Below are 21,641 nucleotides of genomic sequence, written 5' to 3'. Positions count from 1 at the left end.
TTTTCTACGTTTATTAGTGTTTGTATACTATACTTCATTTTCTTATTAATGAAACTTCATTTATAATTAAACATAAACTTTGACAATTCTCACAATAATGTTTCACCATTAATTACAGAGCTTTCTGTGGTAACAATACGTTTATGGACAATATTTTGTAAATTTTATATGCAATGATGTTCCATACCTCTTAATTTTTAAGGCCATAATTAGAGATAAATGCCTACTGTGGCCTCCAGTGAAATGACAAAACTTTCAGTTTTTTCCAGCAACGAAACTTTGTTCACTCAGCCAAATTCTGTTTAGCTACTCTGTGCCTGCTGCAAGTTCACTCATTTAAGTCTTCATCATTTACCTGCCCCCCAGTGGCACAGTGGTATGTCTTTGGACTTACAACACTAGAAACCGGGTTTCGATACCTGTGGTGGGCAGAGCACAGATAGCCCATTGTGTAGCTTTGTGCTTAATTACAAACAAACAAACAATCATTTACCTTTTTTTCATTCATTACTATCAATATCTAAAGGGGTCATTAAGCATATTTCTTGAACATATCAAAAATGCAATAGTAAGTACTATATGTAGTTGTCAGCACCCAAAGTAGCAATACAAGAAGTTCATCCCAGAAATTTTTATTTCCAAATATGTCGTATAGGTATTGTTTATATGTGAAAAATACATATAGCAGGTCCGTTGAAAGTTGAAAAACATGTGATTCTAATCAAGAATACCTCACACATTAACCAATAAAAACTACATATTTTTGTCATCTCAGTATAAAAGCTCTAAAAATGGGTAAAAATAAAATTAAGGAGTATGAATAGCATTTGCCTTTACATTTGTCATTAGTCATACTATTTTGTTTGTAATAGATTCAAATAAGGTCTGTATAAAAGTGTTACATGTAAAAAGGAGACTAACAAATTTGTTGTTAAAGATCAGCATTATTGGAACGTATTTTCGTGTGAAAGTTGTAGAAAGTATGTTCAATAAACGTGTAGATGCATGAATGTTTTATATAATGCATGAAACTAATTTTCACCAAAAATAACCTGCAAAGGGAACCAAATGATAAGTTTTACAGAAGTTTTGGTGCATAATTTGTTACATAATATGGCACAGTTTTTATAAAACCTATCAGGGATCTTATATTTATCATCTCAGTAGGAGAAACTGACTAAACTGTTATAAGTAAGAAACCACTTTCTGAAATCTGCACATATCTGTTAGGTAAGGTTTTAATCTCAGCTCAAAGGGCACATGGTAGTGTGTTGTGAAGACAAAATAACGTGCTGCAGGACACACTGTGTGTTATTAAAAGGAGTGATTTTCCACCTTCTCTATCTCAGACTGTGATAATCCAAACTATCACATATTTTCACTGGTCTCTTACTTCACATACCAAATTTCAAGGCAATCCATTAAGAAAAACCTGGGCTATAACATATCTGCAGGACACACTGTGTGTCATTAAAAGGAGTGATAGTTAAATGATTTTCCACCTTTACTATCTCAGACTGTGGTAATCCAAACTATCACATATTTTCACTGGTCTCTTACTTCACATACCAAATTTCAAGGCAATCCATTAAGAAAAACCTGGGCTATAACATATCTAATTTCGATTGAGTTTCTTTCTTTGTGCCAAAAGTATAGAAACTTCATTTGATAGAAAAATGTACTTTTATGGATTTTTTTTCAAATTTGGTACATGGATAGGTCTTTTCAACCTACAATTAGGAGTCTCATTTGGTGTAAGTATAAACCACATGTGCAAAGTTATTCAAGAAAAACAGTCAAATTTGACAAATTTTTGCACACATTTATGCAAAAAAGTCACATAAGCTATCAGTCTAACATTTTTACTACAGCTTCACCTAAAAGTAAAGGTGGATAGTTTTTAGTTTTGTGTCATTCAGATTGAAAACATCTGATTTAGAGCATAGGGCAAAAGTGTGGGCAGATATACAAGTATTGATTAGGCCAAACAAACTAGATTAGCAGTTTCTAACTCAGGTTTCCAAAAGAATCATATAGGTGGAGAGTTATTACTGATTATTCATTTACTGAATTTTATGAAATTATCCAAATTAAAGAGAGTTTAGCATCACGTGACATTAGCTTAAGCAATCAGTATAAATAATGATGCTTGATATGGCTGTACCAATTGCATGGGGGTGATGACAAGAAATTCTTAATCTAAATTCCATGGTGTTATTATGAAGGAAGCTATTAAACATTGTTTTAGAGAGGAAAAGCTACCACCAAATAATTTAAAAAATGGTTGATTCTGTAAAATAAAGATCTGTTCCGAATAATAGGGTTGCGATTTTAAAGCTAATATGGGTTACTAGCGAGTGTCACTTTCTTACTTGCTGTGGTTTGTTGATTTGTATTGACAAAAAGTCATGATATCTAATTAAAAACACCTTAGGGTTCTGTAAAATAAAGATCTGTTCTGAATAATAGGGTTGCGATTTTAAAGCTAATATAGGTTACTAGCGAGTGTCACTTTCTTACTTGCTGTGGTTTGTTGATTTGTATTGATAAAAAGTCATGATATCTAATTAAAAACACCTTAGGTGTAAGCAAAAGGTGTGGCCAAAAATGGATTGAGTGTGCAACTTAAAGAAATGAAATAAAAACTGGTAGCTACACTTATAGCATTGAAAATAATTTTACAGCAAATATTCATTCATTAGTACTTATTTTGTATTTCCCATCATCATGGCCCAAGTTGAACAAAATATGTGGCCTGGCTAACTAATGAATGAATATTTGGTGTGAAATCCTTACCATTACTACAAGTGTAGCTACCAGTTTGGCCGCCAATTTTGATTTCACTCCTTGAAGTCGGATGATCAATCCTGCCTGCACCTTTTTTTCACACCTAAGGTGATTTTGATTAGACTTACAGAATAATAGGAAAGCTAGTGTGTTTTTTTTGTTTGTTTTTTGAGTAATTTCCAATTTACCTTTTTTCACCATTATAGAAATATTCTGCTGTTTGGCACTTGCACATTTTGCAAACAAAAACAGTTTCTGGCAAAACTCTTGACACAAGTTGTTTTTGTAAAGATAACCGGGACATTTTCTACTTGGCAAATCACTAATGACAACTAAAAATGACCGCAGTGTGTTCATTTTATTTCTTTTTAAAATATGTAGTAATTTTCCATCAATCTTGTGTAAACCAAATAAACTGATAATTAATTAAAATTTGTTTTACTATAATTATGGTACTGTTTTTATTTGAAATATATAATGATTGCAATTAGAAATAACAATATAGTCAGCCAATTTATTTATACACATTCTTTGCTAAGATAAATATAAAAGTAATATTCCATAAATAAGGATTTGCATTTTCAGAATATTTTTGCTGTCACCTGCCTTACTAAATTTAAGTAAATTTATCTCTCTCATTTCATGATGAATTGATTTGATTAACATAATAAAAACTTCATACTAAAAACTGGTACTTAAAAACTAGTATATTTATCAAAAACATTGTAATTTTAGACAGAACTAAACCTCATTTAAAATAAAAGAAGTCATCTTAAAACTTAATTGAATAGCATAGCCCTTCTTCTAAATCAGCACCCTACTCAGTCTGTTATATTTACTCTTCTATGATGTTATATATTCTAATTCTTGCTCTACCCAATCATACTTAAACTTTCTTCATAGCTGGTTTCAAGCTGTCTTTCATTAGTAAATGAATGATAAAACTGCTTGATATGACATCATCAAAAGTTTACAAAAATCAAGTAGAAAAGATGAGGTATATGCTTAAAATTCAAGAAATGGATAATATACTCTCAAGCATTAATAGATTCTTAGCAAGTTATTATTTGGGATAAACAGAAAAATTGTAAAAAAAAATTACAAATATGTTGTTTATAGATGAAACCCATTGGAGCTGTGCAGAAATGAAAGCTTGAACGTATTTTAAACAGTTTCTTTGTTTATTACATGTTATAAAATGACAAAATATCAATTCTAAAACATTTCTGACCAAAAAATCCATTTGGTGAAAAATGTATAATAAAGCTAAGGTAAATCCTTACTTCAGGTACAATAATTTAGGAGTAAGTTACTTTGTCAATTCCAAATTGTTGTACATGAAAATATATTGTACATGCATAATAGTACAAGACCTGTAACCAGCTGAAAATATGATTGATAGTATTCAGTGGGTTTTTCCTTATAAATTTTTATAAGACTATCTTACTAAAACTACTGAATTTTACTTTGTAAAAAAGAATTGTTTATGTAAAATTAATAATTTGGCCATAGGCCTACATCAGGTGTCAATTAGTTGAAAACTTTTCATTGTTGAAAAAAATTCAAAACATGGTCAGATCTTAAGTATTCTTGAATAACAATACCAACTTCATAGAAAAATAAAGAAATGTTGGAGCTCACTAGATGGAGAACTTTTTTTTAAATGTTTGAAACAAAAATTAATTGTAAAAACCTTTTTAGAAGTTAATTAATAAAATACATATTTATTTATATTTAGATAAACATAGTTATGCCTAAAATTCATATTTTAGCCTTTATAAACAGGATACCTTTTAAAAAAATTTTTAATAATTTGTTAGTTATAAGTTATACTGCTTGCATTTTATCTTATCGCGAACATCAACAATACAAAAAAACGTCTTGTGAAAATTCTAACTTCTAAACAATGATAATTGGTTCTGTAAGAAATCATAAGAGCTGCAGATGCCATAAACAATACTAACTTTTATGGAAAAAAAAAACTAAAGTCTAAATGCATAGATAGTGTTTGGTAAAAGCCAAGGTGCAAAAATTTACTAAGAATGTTTAATTGACATTCATGTTGTTGTATTAGCTCAGAAATAATCATTCACTGGCAAAGCTTGTAACCAGATTGTTGCAGACTTCAGGAGTGTTCACTAACAAAACTTTTACAATAATTAATAGAACAATTAAATCTAACTCTGAAATCTAATATTTTTTATTTATACCATATGGTATCTGTAAGGATGTCTGATTTTTTTTTCTGGAAGAAAATTGGGTGGATCCGACTACTGGAACCATTCCCTAGATCCATTCCCACTAATTCAACATTAAAAATACAGTTATGTAGTTATGAATTATAAATATAAGAAACAGTAAACTTATAATTCATCTAACACAGAAGTAGCCCAAGCATTTGCAGTAGATGTTGTCAGCTAGTTGCTTTCCCTCTAGTCAGCAGTTCAGAATTAGTTACAATGGCAGATAACCTTAGAAGCTTTGCCATAACAAAGACGAGGTGAGAAAGAGTGGTTGCAATGGGAACTGGCTCTGAGACCCTTAGATTTTAAGAATCCCCCATGAATCACAAGGCCATGCATAAAGTTGAAATTTAGAAAACAACTTGCAATACCTACAGTGGGCATAGCATAAATAGCCCATTATGTAGTTTTGGATAGCTTGAATAATTGAAAATAGCAATAATTTGAAACACTAATTTTGATTAATTGATTAGTTTAAGCCACTCTAATTGATGTAATTGCTGTTCATTTGTAATAGATCATATGTTAACATGTGGATCTGCTATTACAATTCTTATATAATTATGTAAGCAGTCAGCCTGTCTTTTTAAAAATGCCACTGAGTTCTTTTATCATTAGGCCTAAAACAAATTTTAGTAAACTGTGATTCGTATTCAGTCACAGTAAATGTTTTTGTAACCACTACTGAACAGTCAAGTAGAGATTTGTTATCTAGTAACATTCCATATTTATTAGCATACAACTGGAAGTTACTTTTAGCACCTGTTTATGAAATTTCTCCCAAATTATTTCAGTTTCTTTTGGCACCATACCCAAAACTTTAATCTTTTAGCTCTGTCTAGCAAATGCCAATTTAATGTTAAAATAATCGAGTAGAATTTGATCCAGGACAAGAACTAGTTTGTTCATAATATCTAGTAACCTGAGTTTGTTCTTTGATCAAATTTGCTTAGTCTACTTATTATATAGACAAATTTTAAACATAGTTAATTTACATGTATATCACTAAATGAAGTCATACTGTTATACAGTTCTTCTGGTACTTAGCAATATGTGAATAAAAGATATTAATTCATACATTGTTATAATACTCCTTTTTTTGGTAAATCAACTTGAATTCTTTTTTTTTATCTAAGCTTCTCAGTTTAATCAAAAATTTAAGATTTTAAGAGGGATTTTAAAAATCATAATTATAAAAGCTACCTAACTTTGACATGAACTTAGTTCTATGTCTGTTATCATTACCCATCTCTCATACTGAAACACCTTTTTTAGCTTTATCTCCTTTTATTTGTGATTAGTTTTAAGCATGATTTGCCATAATTCTGAGTCATTGTTCATCAACAACTTTATCCCAAAAATATTTTAATTATTGTTTTCAAAGGGGGAAGTCAGTTTATTAAATTGGTATACACCAGAATATTGTATATTATTAAACAATACAGCTCCATAATGGTCTATTAAATGGTTTACTTAAGGTTAAATTTAGAAAATGTACTCAACTTTCCCTTATTGTATCACTAATATTTAGTAAAACTTTTATATTTGTTTAGCTTATAAGTATTAGTTTTGTATTCAAAGTTCAAAAAGTATAATTTATAAATGTACTGTTATTATATTTTTAAAAAAGTGATTACACTGAAAATTTTTATTGATGAAATTTGTATAATCAGATGATTTTTCTAAAATATTGAAAAATGGACAATGTTTTTTTAACAAAATGTATTCTTTTGTAGGCCCGTCATATTTACATATGTGATCACCATAAAAGTGTCATTCAGAGTGTTAGAGCTAAAAGAAAACGAAAAGATAGTGATGATGATAATGCATCAAATGAGCAAGATATTGATGCTCCAGAGGTAAACAGTATATGCATGTTACTAGTAAAAACTGTTTAAAAGTATGTCATAAATATCTTGTTTGTACCCTTGTTTTTCTTCTTGTTCTATATGCTTTTATTTTTTATAATTTTTTCCATAATAGTGTTTATAGTTTAGAAACACTTCATCATTGTTTTATTTATTACATTTTACCAAGTTGAGGCTCTCAATAAAATAATTTATTAGTATAAATACCTTAGATATTTGTTAGAAAAATCAGTTTATGAAACACATAAATAGGCTACTAAAGCAAGGTCTAATCTATAACTTAAGGGTACTGAAAAATCTACTAGTAGATATATATTTTTAAAAGATGTGGTTTGTGATTCTTTTCTGGTAAAATGTAGTAACACTTAAGGAATGAATCCAAGATTCTATGAATTTGTTATTTTTTGATGCGACTCAAGGGTCATAGAGAATAACAAGTAAAAAAGGTATACAGATTTCTGTGAACTAAATTAAGACCAGTAATCTGTGGCAACTAAGAAAGAATTGGAATATTTCAAAAAACTAAAATTAATAAAGAATATAATTCAACTATTTCTGAGAAGAAAAAACTGAGTTTCCAAATGTGTAACCTGACAATGTATGTAAAGCTGAGTGATTAATTGATATAACTGAATACCTGTGACAATCAATTACACTGATCAACTTCATGCAGAATGATTGATTAATGGAAATTACAATTAGATAACTTAGTGTCATGATGATTAACTAATTGAAACTAGTGTTTCCAATTATTTCATCTATTCAAGTCATCAAAATACTGCCATTATGATTTCTCATTATTATTTTCAATTTAGGGCTTTTCAGCTTAAATGAAGTGAATGTTTTTAATTACTGCTATTATTGATTATTTAAACTATTTAAGTCTCATGTGAAACCAATTAATTAGTTGAAGTCCAGTTATTAATTGATTAGCAAATTCCACTAATTGCCCCTCTCTGAATGTATACACAATAAACTTTATATAGCAGCAAGACATGAAAATGGTAAGGCAGATATAGAAAATCTTGTCATGGGTGATTTGACATCTGTTGATATAGTTGAGGGGGGGGGGGTTAACAATCAAACTTTCACATTCATGTAGAAAATTAGCAAAGGATACTAGAAAAATTTAAATATGTTTTTAAAAAACAGTATATATATACCTGTTAAGAAGTTACATTTTTAATTACTTCATGTTTGTTTAACAAAATAGGGAAAGTTAAATAGTTAGTTATGAATAGTTAGAAACAGGGAAGATAATTAATAACAAAAGGAAGAAAGTAAATTTAAAAGATAAGTAAGAAACTTAGTATTTTAGAAGTGATGGCAGGTATACTAACTTGCTGACAGTTCTTAAATAATTTTTATTTATTTTCTTTTATCTATAGGTTGATTTGTATCAGCTTCAGGTTAATACATTGCGGAGATACAAACGACATTATAAGATCCAAACTCGACCAGGGCTAAATAAAGCCCAGCTTGCTGATGTAAGAAATATTTTTAATTTTGTGCCAGTCACAAGTTATACCATAATGATACTGTGATGTTCATGGTTTAGGCCCTTGATAGATTTAGGACTATAAATTTTGTGAACAAAATCATATTAGACTTAAAATTTTTCTTTGCTTATTTTATATAGTCTGTCAGCTTACACATTTAAACCTAAGCCTTAATTTTCCTTATGATTTTTCTTTGCTTATTTTATATAGTCTGTCAGCTTACACATTTAAACCTAAGCCTTAATTTTCCTTATGATTTTTCTTTGCTTATTTTATATAGTCTGTCAGCTTACACATTTAAACCTAAGCCTTAATTTTCCTTATGATTTTTAAAAATCCTGCTTGGTGTTGGTGACCTATATATATATATATATATATATATATTACTAAAATAATTTAATTAATCTTACTACTATTATTTTAAATAACTTTATATACGGAGTGTAAGTAGTAGTTTTAATAACTATAAAGTCAGATTAAGTACTGTTAGTATCACTGCTCATGATCATCATTAAAGTGTTTAGTTGGAGTTTGATAAGGAAACCAAGATGAGAAACCAATGAATTGTCCCAAGACATTTACACAACCTTGTTGAAATAAACTATTAAAATAAACATGAAAATTTATTTTTTTAAATAACTACTTTGTTCTTCCAAAATAACATGAACTTTTGAGTAGCTTCAAGCATTATCTTAACACAAGAGTAAAACATCAGTGTAATATTTTTACAATAGTCCATCATAAAGTTGGTTTAAAAATGGGTTTTATGCTGAAAAACAAGTTAGTAATATAATAGTAATTATAATTGCTTACTAGAAATATATTTGTTCAAAATAGGTTTAGCTTTGAAGACAAAAGCTTTTTCTTTCTTTCAGTTTAAATAGTGAACTAAATATAAGTTAAGTGTAATTTGTATTATTATAAAAAAAACTGCTTTTTTTTTAACTATCAGTCATCTCCCTTGGTTCAAATTAAACATGTGATGATCAGTCATATGATTTGAAGTACAAATGATTAGTCATTGAGCCTATTTTTAACACAGTCTTGTCTGAGTTGTCATTTTCCAATTGGTCACAGTTTAAAGTGCTTCGTATCATTCATGAATCATGGCTAAAGACCCAGGAAGACAACTGGATGTTTCACATTTACCTTTTATATCATTTGATGGACCTTAAAATGCTTGATTAGCAGAAAAATTAACTGAGACAGGAGATTGTAATTATAGCAGCAGTTTTTTACCTTTTCATAGCTGAAATATTATAAATTCTAGCTATTCTTTAAATGTTTTGTGTTTGGAACTAAATAATAAGTGAACTAGCAGGCACAGTGTGCTTATGAGCCAATTGGAAAATTTTAAGTCAGGCTTGACAATTTTATGAGGTCATGTAAAACTTAAATTTAATATCTCAAATATACCCACTGAAATATTTTAGATAAAATGTTATACTTTTATTAATTAAAAAACAAATTCTTATTTTTGTTTCATTCCAGACATTAAGTCGACATTTCAAGACCATACAGGTTGTGGAGAAGGAAGCAATAACCTTTTTTATTTATATGGTTAAAAACAATAAGAACAAACTAGATCAAAAAAATGGAGCAGATTCTGGTGGTAGCTAAAAACTAAGTGACTTACTTTTGTTAACGTTCAGCTGTGCATGTACTAACTGTACATAGTGAAGAATGTGCTGAATGTATCATACACTGATCAGCATAGTATTCCCCTTACAAGCTGAATATATATATATATATATCATCAAGAATAATTAGCTCCTTATTTATAATTTTCCATAAGAATTTACTTCCCATTGATGTACAGTAAACTTGTTGATCTTTGTTACTATGATATAAGATGTACATTTCTAAAGAATCAGTGCTTTGTAATTTAGGGTAATCTTTACTTTGCAAGGACCTTTTTTATCACATGAATTTTCTACTTTATCAAAGAACAAGTTGCACTACCAGAGATTTATGTATCATAATAAAGTGAAGTTCGAAAATCTTTTTAACTGAAAATGTCTAAGCTCACATTAGGTAATAGAACCTTGTACCATCACCACGTAAAACTGTTCATATTACAGTTCTCTACTGGTCATCATGAGGGTCTGTTACCTAACAAACTTGTATGTTTCAAACAGTAATATGTCCAATTGATAGGTGAAGAAAGACTGGATGCTGTGTTTGGATGGAAATCTAAACAACATCAAAAGCTCTTTTGAAAGGGAAGAGTATAAAACTGTTTATACTTATAACTACAACAAGACATCTGATAAAAAAAATATTGCTATGATTTTTATTTTGTCTCTTTGCTACATGTGAATTTTTAGTAAAGTGGAGGAGAATTGGTGGTTTTTCTTGGTATTTTTTATACATTTTTATGAACCTGATGCAATTAAAACCTAAAGTACATTAAACTGTACATTTATTTCATTTTTTAAATGCTGATAAAACCAACTTGAATCATTAAACAAATGTCAGTTTAAGATGAATGACAGTTGATATGCAAAAAAACAAAAATCTATAATACAGTCAGATGAAATAGCGGGAAAATGTTTTACTGTTGCTGTTAGATTTCATACATTATTGTCAAAGTAAATAAAATCTTGTGCTGTTTACGTTCAACAGTCAGAACCTAATGTTATTTTTACTAAGAATTTAGAAGTATTGTGTAGAAGCTCTTTCCATAAACAAGTTATTCCTAAGCATTTCTTAGTATTGCTAATAAAACAACTGATCTACTTGTACAGATTTTTTGGAATTGTTATGTTTTTAAAATGAAATTCACTCAGTTTTTCATTTTAATGAAATACATTTTTTGTTTATAGGAAAACTTCAATTAAATTATTCACTCTTAAATCACTAATACCAGTAAAATATTCACTCTTAAGCCACTAATACAGGTAAAAATTCACTCTTAGGTTACTAAAGTAAGTAAAAATTCACTCTTAGGTCAGTAAAGTAAGTAAAAATTCACTGATCGGGTAAACATTCACTCCTAGGTCACTAATGTAAGTAACAGTTTACTCCTAAGTTACTAATACAGGTAAAATATTTACTCCTAGGCCACTAAAGTAAGTAAAAGCGTACTCCTGAGTCATTAATGATAGCAAAACGTCCAGAACAAGCTTATGATACAAGTAAAAGCATGGTTTCCTAGAATATGGCATTAATATCATAGAAATTAATTTTCTTTCATCTGTGTTTCATACAGTGTAGGCCATTTTTTATCTATTAAAAGCTTTAATAAATGACATAAGTAAAGGCATAATAACGTAGTGTGATGTTTATAGGCAAGAAACAGAATATGTATGTCATTAATGTTGAAGATATTGAACTAGTATAAGGAAATGTGCCATGTCTTCACTGTATTAAAAAATACTGTTCTCAACTAGAGACTGAAAAAATTAAACAAAACATACAATTTTTCTTTGATTTTATTTTACACTGCATGGTATTACCATCTTTTGAATAATGACTTATTCGTCACTGAAAACTAACAAGTTAGTCATCACAAATGCAATTTTTTTATCACATTATATAGACACAAAATAGTTGAAAAGACTTAATAACCCAAGCATGTTTCAAGCTTACCTTACTGACGTATTCAGGTTAGTGGGTCTTGTATCTTGTTATTTTAGTATCCTTAATGCCAAAACTAGTTTTTTTTTTAGTATTGATATATTTAAAACTTATTAGTAATTTGTTTCGTTATTAGGAGTTTCCATTTAGGTATGTTATTAGTACGTGTAAATTAAATCATTAAAGAACTGTGGTTAATGAAGTTTGTAATGAAAATGTTAACTCTGAATGATTTTTTACATATGACAACTTTCTAACTGCTGATAGTGAAGTGGTAAGGAACGAAAATTTTGTAATATTGTACCTGTTGACAACCAACAGTGCCTTAACCAATAGCATGGCTTTTGATGTGTTTATCAACCAAATGTCAAAAACAGTTGAGCAAAGATACTGGTTACTGTAGATATAGTAAATAATTATATGTAGTTAATCTGTCACAAACATGTTTCTTCAGTCTTACTACTTGTGAATAAAAATATAGTAGCTTAACTTGCTTTCTGGCGTCTTCATAAAATAGATATGGTTTTTTTCAAAGAAGCATTTTCACAAATGAAAATTACGTTACAAATGTAAAGGATTCCTTTAAAATTTACCATTAATCTTAATTCTCGACCTATCAAACAGAAGCGAAACTACTGGTGTACATACACATTTATAGATCCTTCACCAAGGCAACCAGTGGACTCCACTATCTTTCCTCTACTGCTATAATTAGATTGTCGATAACTGTCGTTTATTTTAAATTCACAATGTATTATGTTAAGTCTGGATAATCTTTTTTCGTATAACAACTACAAATATATTACTAGATGAAATAAGCATTTGAGAACTGGTTGTTATACAATTTGTGATTTTAGTAAATCTGAGATACGCTATAGAATATTCTACATTAAGTTCAGTTTTATGTTGATTCGGCAAGGTAGTTTTGAAAATTGGATCAACAAAATTAGTTAAAATTAAAACACGACGTTCATATGGGTATAGACCCAGACAAATTTTATTCCGTATGACGTTTACTTTGACTCCTTCAATTCAGTTTTATTGTATGCACAGTTTAAAATTATAATTTTACATTTTCAGACTAGTTATTTTGCTTTCAGAATCTAGCTAAACGATTCACTAATAATAAGAGGATTGGCCCTAATTTTCTGAATATTAATTTGTTTGTTTTGTTGTAAAGTATACAAAGTTACGCAATGAGCTATCTATGCTCTGCCCCAATTTTTAGCGTAACGAACTTACAGATTTACCGCTGAGCCAATGAAGAGCCTGAATATGGAAAGTTCAAATATCAGGAACTTGTCGCAAACTAATATCATCAAATGGAAATGTAGCTTTTAAAAAAAATAAACTGTCTGATATATTTTGTATTCACATAATATTTTCAAAGGAAATGTTAACACCATTAATTTCTTGAATTGGGAAACGTTTTGCTAATGAAGTTTTCGTTATCAAAGAGCTCAATTTTCTGGCAACAGAGGAAGAATAGCTTTGTAATTCTCTATAAACAGGGTTACATTTGTAACGAGATTTGACCGGCAATGTTTCTTTTACTAATGCACACACCTAGTGCTTATGAATATGATACAATAAATAACTAATTATTTCCATAAAACTGAAATTGATATCTTATATTTGCCTGTCAGGAAACACGTAGTTTCAAGAAGTCGATACAAAATGATAAAAACCCTATAACCCGAGCGCTTTCGAAAGATTAACTTTTTTTTTCCAAGAGCAAACACTGAAGAAGAAAGATTCACCTTTCGAAAACGCTCAGGTTATAAGGTTTTTATCATTTTACACATGCTTAAATATTCATAAAAAGTCAGAGGAACTTTAATGATACACGAGTAACACATTAATTTAAAAGGATATTTGCATCAGTGTGTTCTTGTTGATTTGTGTCGCTTCCAAACTACCTGGGATTATATTTATTACTTAAATACTACTCTACAATCAACTTTTTACTAAAGTGGCTATTGCATCTAATAACTGTAATATAATTTTAATTATATTTAATAAAATGGGTTTCTTACTATACTTTTCCTCTTAAAAGAACCTGGGCAGGTAGTCATAGAGCAATCATTGATATAATGCAGAGTAACTCTGCCTTTGGTCAGAATATCTGCTTTTATTTTGTGATGCACAAAGTCTGGTACATTTTTTTGTTCATTATTATTGTTTCGAGAATTTGTCAATTTGATGACGACTAGAATCAATGGTGGAGGGTTAGTCAAGCAGCTGTGGGGTCTTCGATCTGTTTTCTGTCTATATAATTAGGTAAAAAAAATATTTCTGTCGAGTTATTATTTTGAGATGGATTTTACATGCAATAAGTCAGTACTTTTAATACGGTTTGATACTATGGTTTGAAAACAACTACAGGGAAATCTTACGCTGGAAATAATTGTTAGCGAAGTGAGAAATTCCCTTGAGAGAGAGTGGTTAAACAGGAATTGATCGTACAGAAATTAGTAACTATTTTGGTAACACAATGTGTACTAAAATTGCCTTTCAGCTATATTTTAGCATTAGAACTTTCAAATAATACAACATTTGTGCTCATCAGTTCACTTCTTGCAGAAAAATCTTCATTTGAATATGTATATATGGAAGACATGTTTTCAATATTAACCTAATCAATACATACTGGGAGAATGGCCCCGAGGAAAAGTAGCCTTTGGGAAAACTTGTCATCAACGCCAAAATATTTTTGAAAGTTTGTTGCGTTTTTCAAAACGTGAGATTGAGCCTTAAACATAAAGTTGTATGAGAAAACTTAGTCCAACGGATTTCTTTTGTCTGAAGGTGCTTCAAAACATGGCTTCTGTACGACACACTCTCAACTTTAGGGTTAAGCTTTTAAAAATCATCTCTAATGGTCATTCGATCTTTTGGTTACTTTTATTTGGCTCTTGATTTGGGAGTATCGATATTTGATAGCCATGACAAAGTAAAATCTTATTTAACAAAATGCATAAATATTGCTTAGAATGTGCTATTTTAAATCTCTTGATATTCATGCTAAAATTTACTGGCATATTTCATTCCCAATCCACAGAATGCACCGCCTCACACCTGAATCATCATCGAATTATTCGCCTGTATACCTCCAGACTAATATCAGGCTATCATTTTGAAATTGGGTAAACCAGCGCTTGTTACATGTGAGTCTATAAGTAGATTGCCACTCTGCTTATAAAATCAAAGTTAATAGTATGTTTACCGTTATTGAACAGTTGATAGATGGAAACGAGATCGAATGAGATGACTACATTAATGCTGAGCTGGTTAAGAAGAAATTGGGAAGTTTAAAGAACGACTAGTCTCCTGGGTCAGATAATATTTCCTCAACGGTTTTAAAGGAGGTTAAAGATTGGATATGTGAGCCACTTGCTACTATTTTGTGTCAGTCTTTGAATAGTGAGCAGGTACCAGAGGATTGGAAATTAGCTAATGTAACTTCTCCCTTCAAGGGGTGATAAAAATTGTCCCAGTAATTATAAACCTATTAGTCTTACACCAGTTGTAGAAAACGTTTTGGAAAGTCTGATAAAAGATGCTTTGCAAAGTCATTTAACAAAGTTTAGAATTTTATTGGATAGTCAACATGGTTTCACTGAGGGGAAATCTTTTGACATTCTATGAAAAGGTTACTGCTTATGTAGATGGAGGTAAGAGTGTATATTTGGTGTATCTAGATTTTCAGAAAGCAATTGACAATATGCCACATAAAAGGCTTGTAAAAAATTATCTCTATAGGTGTGGGGGCTAAGTTAGCAAATTGGATAGAAGAGTGGCTGGATGGAAGAAAGCAGAGAGTAGTTACGAATGAAGTTCAGTCAATCTAGATTAAGGTCACAAGTGGAGTACCTCAGAGCTCAGTCTTAGGACTTTTGCTTTTTTTGATTTGCATCAATGACATAGATGAAGGAATGGTCAATAAATTACTTAAATTTGAAGATGATATTAAGGTCTTGGGTGTTGCTAGCTGTGAAGAGGATGCTAATGATTTACAAAAAGATTTAGATCATTTAGTGAGTTGGGCAAATAAATGGCAAATGGGGCTTAATTGCAATAAATGCAAGATAATGCATGTGGGTTATCATAATTTCAATTATAAGTACCATTTGGATGGGAATAACCTTAACAGTGTCATGAAAGAAAGAAATCTTGGTGTAATAGTCGATAAGTCTCTTAAAGCCATCGAAACAGTAGTAGGGCAATTAGGATTTTAGGTTGTATGTATACAAATATTGAATACAAGTGTAAAGAGGTTATAATTTCATTGTACAGGTCACTGGTTAGGCCACATTTGGAATATTGTGTTCAGTCTTGGGCTCCTTGCCTTAGGAACGACATTGAATTGCTGGAAAGGGTTACTAGAATGGTGCCTGGGATGGAGGGGTTGTCTTACAAGGAGAGGTTGGAATCTCTGAAATTGTTTTCTCTTGAAAAAAGAAAAGTTAGGGGGGATCTGATTGAGGGGTTTAAGATTCTAAAGGGAATTAATAGTGCTGATGCATCATCTTTTTTATATTTAACAATGAGAATAGTAGGACTAGGGGACACAAATATAAATTATGGCAAGGTAGGAGTCATCTTCAGCTAAGACAGTTTTATTTTTTTAACAGGGTAGTTGGCTTTTGGAATGTGTTGCCTTCGGATGTTGTGGAAACAGTAAATTTAAGTGAGTTTAAGAGAAAGCTTGGTAAGTATATGAATGATAAGGGCTGGCTTTAAGACTTTTTAAAGCTTATCTATTAATAGTTTAGTTTAGAAGATGGAACAGCCAAGATGGACCAACAGGTCCCATGTTGTTCCAAAACATTATGTTATTAAAAAGGTCTTCACCATCAAAATTCTTGTTTCCTCATGCTGTTTGAAGTGTATGTTTAACAATAAAGACGTACGTGTAACCTTCAGTTTAGTATGCTATGTCTTATAATTTTGTGTGTAGCACCAGTCTTAAAGTTTAAACGTCAAAAGTCAGCGAAATATTAAAAAAAAATGGGGAAAAGTAAAATGTCTGTAGTTAACTTGATTTTTAATTTTAGTTTAGTTTTATGTGAAGATAATTACTTCAACTTAATAATTGTAATATATATATATATATATGTGTGTGTGTGTGTGTGTGTGTGTGCTTCAATTTTCAATTGTTAATAAAATATTGACAATTTTTCTTAAATGCAAGTTATCTGCATGTAGATGTTACACTGTTAATTTCGCAGCATTCAAATAAAACTAGTATAATTACTTTAAAAGTTGTTTAGAATTTTTCATTTGGAAAATCAATGACAAACTTTAAAATTTAAGAATGATATCCAAATGTCTACGTTGCTGTTGATATAAACGTGTGAAATATAAAGAAGAAACTAAAACTATTATGTATTTAGCCAACATATACATAAAAAATAAAGGCATAATTTATACAATTTTTCGAAATTTTGTACAGTGGAATATTACAAAAAATTGCTTCACAATAAATTAGCACGTTAATCCAGTTTTCTGTAATTAATTGTTTATTAGTGATATTAGAAAGCTGTGACTGAAATTACGAGGTCTTCAATAGTTAAGTCAGTAAACAGTCGTTATTCTGTTATTTTAGACTAATAAACGTCTGTATTATTCAACTTCAGAGAAATGTGTATTGTGATTGTATTTATAAAAATGAAATGTGACAAGATTGTGAATTAATTTTTATTTTAGCATTACAAAGATCGATCTTTTCATTCTGTGGAATGACGATGGAGCGTCCGATTATATACTCCTGAAGGTTCATAACCATTTTTGTGTGCCTAAAGCATTTATAATGACATGAATCATCATTATTCCAGTATGTCTGATGAAGGCACGCTTGAACTAATGATAGAAGCAATGAACTTCAAAGAGACAAGCAACATATATTCTGCCAGCTGAGTGCCACAAAAAAGCAAATATGTGTATTTTATTACCTGCGGAAAGCTTGCCTTTTCGAAAGCAATTCCACATAAACGTGTATCAATAAAAGCTGTGCAACTTTATTGTTTAAAGATGATCTAGGTAAAGTTAAATACAATATTGAATATGCTGTCGAGCTGTTTGATGTACAGTAACTAAACCACAAACACCTTGCTTGATAAGTCAAACAATGATTAATACAGTGATACTTAAGGTGATAAGGTTGAATGATTGTCACTGTAATGTGCCGTATTATTATTATTAAAATCTAATAAAACTGTACTATAATAGTTTTACACTAAGCTTCTCACAGTCAGTTCCGTAGAGAATTTTACTCGTCTGCAGAGAACCCCTGATTTAGAGAAGGTTAATCTAAGTCAGAATAAAGCTTTTTTAAACCAGATATAAGGATTTTACTTGTTCCTCTAGGCTACAGTTTGCCAAAATTTTGTGATATTGTTTACTGTAGAAATAAAGTAATTCATAATAAAGAATATAATATGTAAGGTTATTACTATTCCATCCTCGGGGTATGTTTCATATGGTTACAGAAACTTAGTACTTACATGTTCCGAAAACAGAGAAGGGTCAGTGTGATAATGTTAACTAATTTTTCGTAGCGACTGCTGTACAAGAAAAACGTAAATTTAAAATGAATGAAATGTTCACAGAAATAGTTAATAATTAACACAGAAAACTACATTTCAAGAGTTTTAATACCAAGTTTAAAACAGATTATTTTAATCCTTATAGACTGGTCATAATATTTTTTTGCGAGTCAGTTGCATCATATCTATGAAAGTTTAACTTACCAGTGTGATCACAAAAAAAACAAAAAACATTTATATGATTATTTTATGAAGATATTAATTCATATAGTGCTTAATAAAATTCATTTTAAATGTTGCTATTTGGAACTTAGAAAACTTAATGCCATAAAATTCCTTCACAGTTTGTCTTAACATTCCTAACACTTGCATTTTTCGTAAGAGTAAAATAAATGTATATTTACTATTTGTATCAACTTATAATAAAAATATTGTTATTAATAACTTATGTTCAAAAGAAAGCTAATCTTATAGGTCAGAACTAAAAACTATTAGTTCAGCATATCCAATTCCATACAGCAAACTGACAAGAAGTACTTAATTTCATAATCAATACACAATTAAACTGAAACTTATAATGATTAAGAGGCGCAATTAGTTGCGTGCTCTTGATATTAACAATATTTTTGGCCATTATCCCAATATTTCACGAGATTAAGCATTTAGCCAACTTAGGATATTTAGATTAGTCCTACACCCATACTACACTAACCTAACAATAGAAAATACTCCTCATAAGTGTGAAAATTAATAATAATGAACATAATAATGTTCACAATTGATATGAATATTATAAACAAACTAAGATTAAATAAAAATGTCTCTTAATGTATGCCCCCCAGTGGCACAGCGGTATGTCTGCGGACTTATACCGCTAGAGACCGGGTTTCGATACCCGTGGTGGGCAGAGCATAGATAGCCCTTTGTGTAGCTTTGTGCTTAATAATAAACAACAACAACAACTCTTAATGTACATTATACTGACAGGGTGAGAAAAAAATAGCAATCAATTATTGAAGTTTATATTCCAAACGTTTCCACATCAATGCCAATAAAGGGTCCTAGCAAGAGAATATATAGTTACAGAATTGTTCAGACGCATATACCGAGCATATATATATAAAATGTTAAGCTTCCTCCAGTCTTCCACGCATTGGAAGCTGGGAAGGAAGTCAGCATTCACCTAGTTGTAACTTTGGGGGTTTACAAATCTAAGAATAAGTGCTGATACATTAATATTTCATTCGAAGGATAAACAACATTCCTTTATAAGGGAAAAAAAAGTTTCACTGCTAATGAGTAGTAATATTAAGTAATAATTACTTTTATTCTAGTTTCAATTACAGCGTAATTTGTATTACCCTGTGCACTGCCACATTGTTGTTAAAAATGTAAGAGTTCAAGGTATTCTTATTATGAACTTACAAAATAAATATATCAAATTAGACATATTAGCGTTTAAAATGTCTCAACATCAATCTATCGTTTTTACTTAGCAATTAGTCTGTGTGTTTTTGAATTCAATTTAATTTAGTTGTAGGTCTTAGAAGAAGTTTTCGTTTTGAAAATTGAGCTGCTTAACCAAATTGTATTTAATTTAATCTTGAGTTATATGGTAATAAGAGTTATAAAATTTTTTATTCTTGTTTTTTCTTTAATTGAAGTTCTCATTTTACCATGAAATTATATGAACAATAGCAGTTTCTAATATAATATACCGATACTAGTCGTTATATACAGGCTATGAAAGACTGGTGTTCCCGCGCTTTTTTCGCTATGAAAGACTTTCTTATTCATTGGTTATCCCCTAAATTCGTGTAGCACGTGACTATTTTCGTACTAATCTATTTGTCTATGATGTGCGCCATTTCCGAATTGACCAATTGGAGTATTCTCCTTTACTGTGGTTTGAACGCTAGATTCAACGCTTGCTTGTTCACTGGTACTTTGGTAGATAGCGGTAGTACTGTGACATTGCTTAACTAGGTAAGAAAATCTCTCGTTTTAAAATATATTGTAGTAATATAGGTTTATTTAACAGGATTTTAATGCTGTAATTTCATTCTATCATCTTTAGAAGTTTATTGTGATGTCATACGAAAAATTTAATCATTGAGATATATATTTACTTCATCGTATAGTTATATTGAGCACTCGACTAACTTGCCTTTCTAGTGATATGGCTACGTAGCATTAGCACAAAGACTAGCTAGCTATAGACGCCATAGTGTTGCAATGGGGAAGAAGCTCGACGACATGATGAGGAAAATAATTTATTTATGTGGTTTAAACGATTTAGTTTCACAAATTATGAGTCCCAATAACTAAAATATGAATTGAAATAAGAGTTAAATATATTTTAGGAGTATGTATTGTGTAACTTTACTGAAATTGATCTTTCAAAATACAGGCAAATCCTATGTCCTTTGTTAAGGGCGACTGCATCAAATGGGTGCCATTCGTGATTCACTATGTTCTAGCTGTGTATAACGTTAGTATAGTTGAATAGGTTATACTCGACGATGGAGAGCCGGTTAGATAGTATATAGGCTAACGTTAGTTGGGTAACTGAATAGGACTAGGCCTAACTCCTTATTCATCTATTGTAAATAGGGTAATATTTGGTAGTTTTGATTTCTGAAAATTAACTAAAATAGAAAATAAACTATCTTGAGTTTCGTGAAAACAAAATGGCGTTCAAGGTCAGATATTTCGACGGGGTTTTCAGTGATGAAGTTGGAGGTTGTACTTTTGAAAGTCTATAAAAGTAAAGACAACAGTTGTACTTGAGACTTGTAAAATATTTGTCAAAGAAGCTTAATTGCTGGTAGCTGTTGAAACACATTTTTGTAAAACTGGCACAAATTTTAAATAATTATTTCTTTTATTGATTATTAATATTTAAATAAAAATCTACATCATAAGAATTTTTTTTAGAAGTTTGTACTTACACTGTTATGTGGATGTCATTTTATTGTTAAATTGAAACCTGCTAATGAAATGGAAGTTTCAGAAAATGGTATCTGTGTGAATTTTTTTTCTTTTTTGAATTAATAAAACATTTGAAGTTAGTTTAACTTCAAGCTTTGGAATGATGACAAGTAGTTTGTATATATA

At 30.0% G+C, this 21,641-nt stretch overlaps 2 protein-coding genes across 9 annotated transcripts in view; both read left to right on the top strand.

Annotated features, from left to right (window-relative positions):
- LOC106469367 (histone deacetylase complex subunit SAP30L-like) overlaps nt 1-12,465 on the top strand; it is a 50,515-nt gene extending 38,050 nt beyond the window's left edge. For all 8 annotated transcript variants that reach the window (XM_022397875.1, XM_013929857.2, XM_022397874.1 and 5 more), the window contains 3 exons: nt 6,767-6,889; nt 8,287-8,385; nt 9,889-12,465. In XM_022397875.1, coding sequence (XP_022253583.1) covers nt 6,767-6,889; nt 8,287-8,385; nt 9,889-10,017 — 351 coding nt within the window. In that variant the 3' untranslated portion in view covers nt 10,018-12,465. The remainder of the gene's footprint in view (nt 1-6,766; nt 6,890-8,286; nt 8,386-9,888) is intronic.
- A 7,936-nt stretch (nt 12,466-20,401) lies between these two features.
- Nucleotides 20,402-21,641, top strand: part of LOC106469368 (high mobility group protein B1-like) — a 5,991-nt gene continuing 4,751 nt past the window's right edge. The window contains 1 exon segment of the mRNA XM_013929859.2: nt 20,402-20,510. The gene's annotated coding sequence lies outside the window, so the exon portion shown is untranslated.

The sequence above is a fragment of the Limulus polyphemus genome, unplaced genomic scaffold, assembly GCF_000517525.1.
Source record: "Limulus polyphemus unplaced genomic scaffold, Limulus_polyphemus-2.1.2 Scaffold3449, whole genome shotgun sequence".
Taxonomy (NCBI): Eukaryota; Metazoa; Arthropoda; class Merostomata; order Xiphosura; family Limulidae; genus Limulus; species Limulus polyphemus.
The sequence above is the reverse complement of the archived record's forward strand: the minus strand, read 5'-3'. Positions and strand labels throughout refer to the sequence as shown.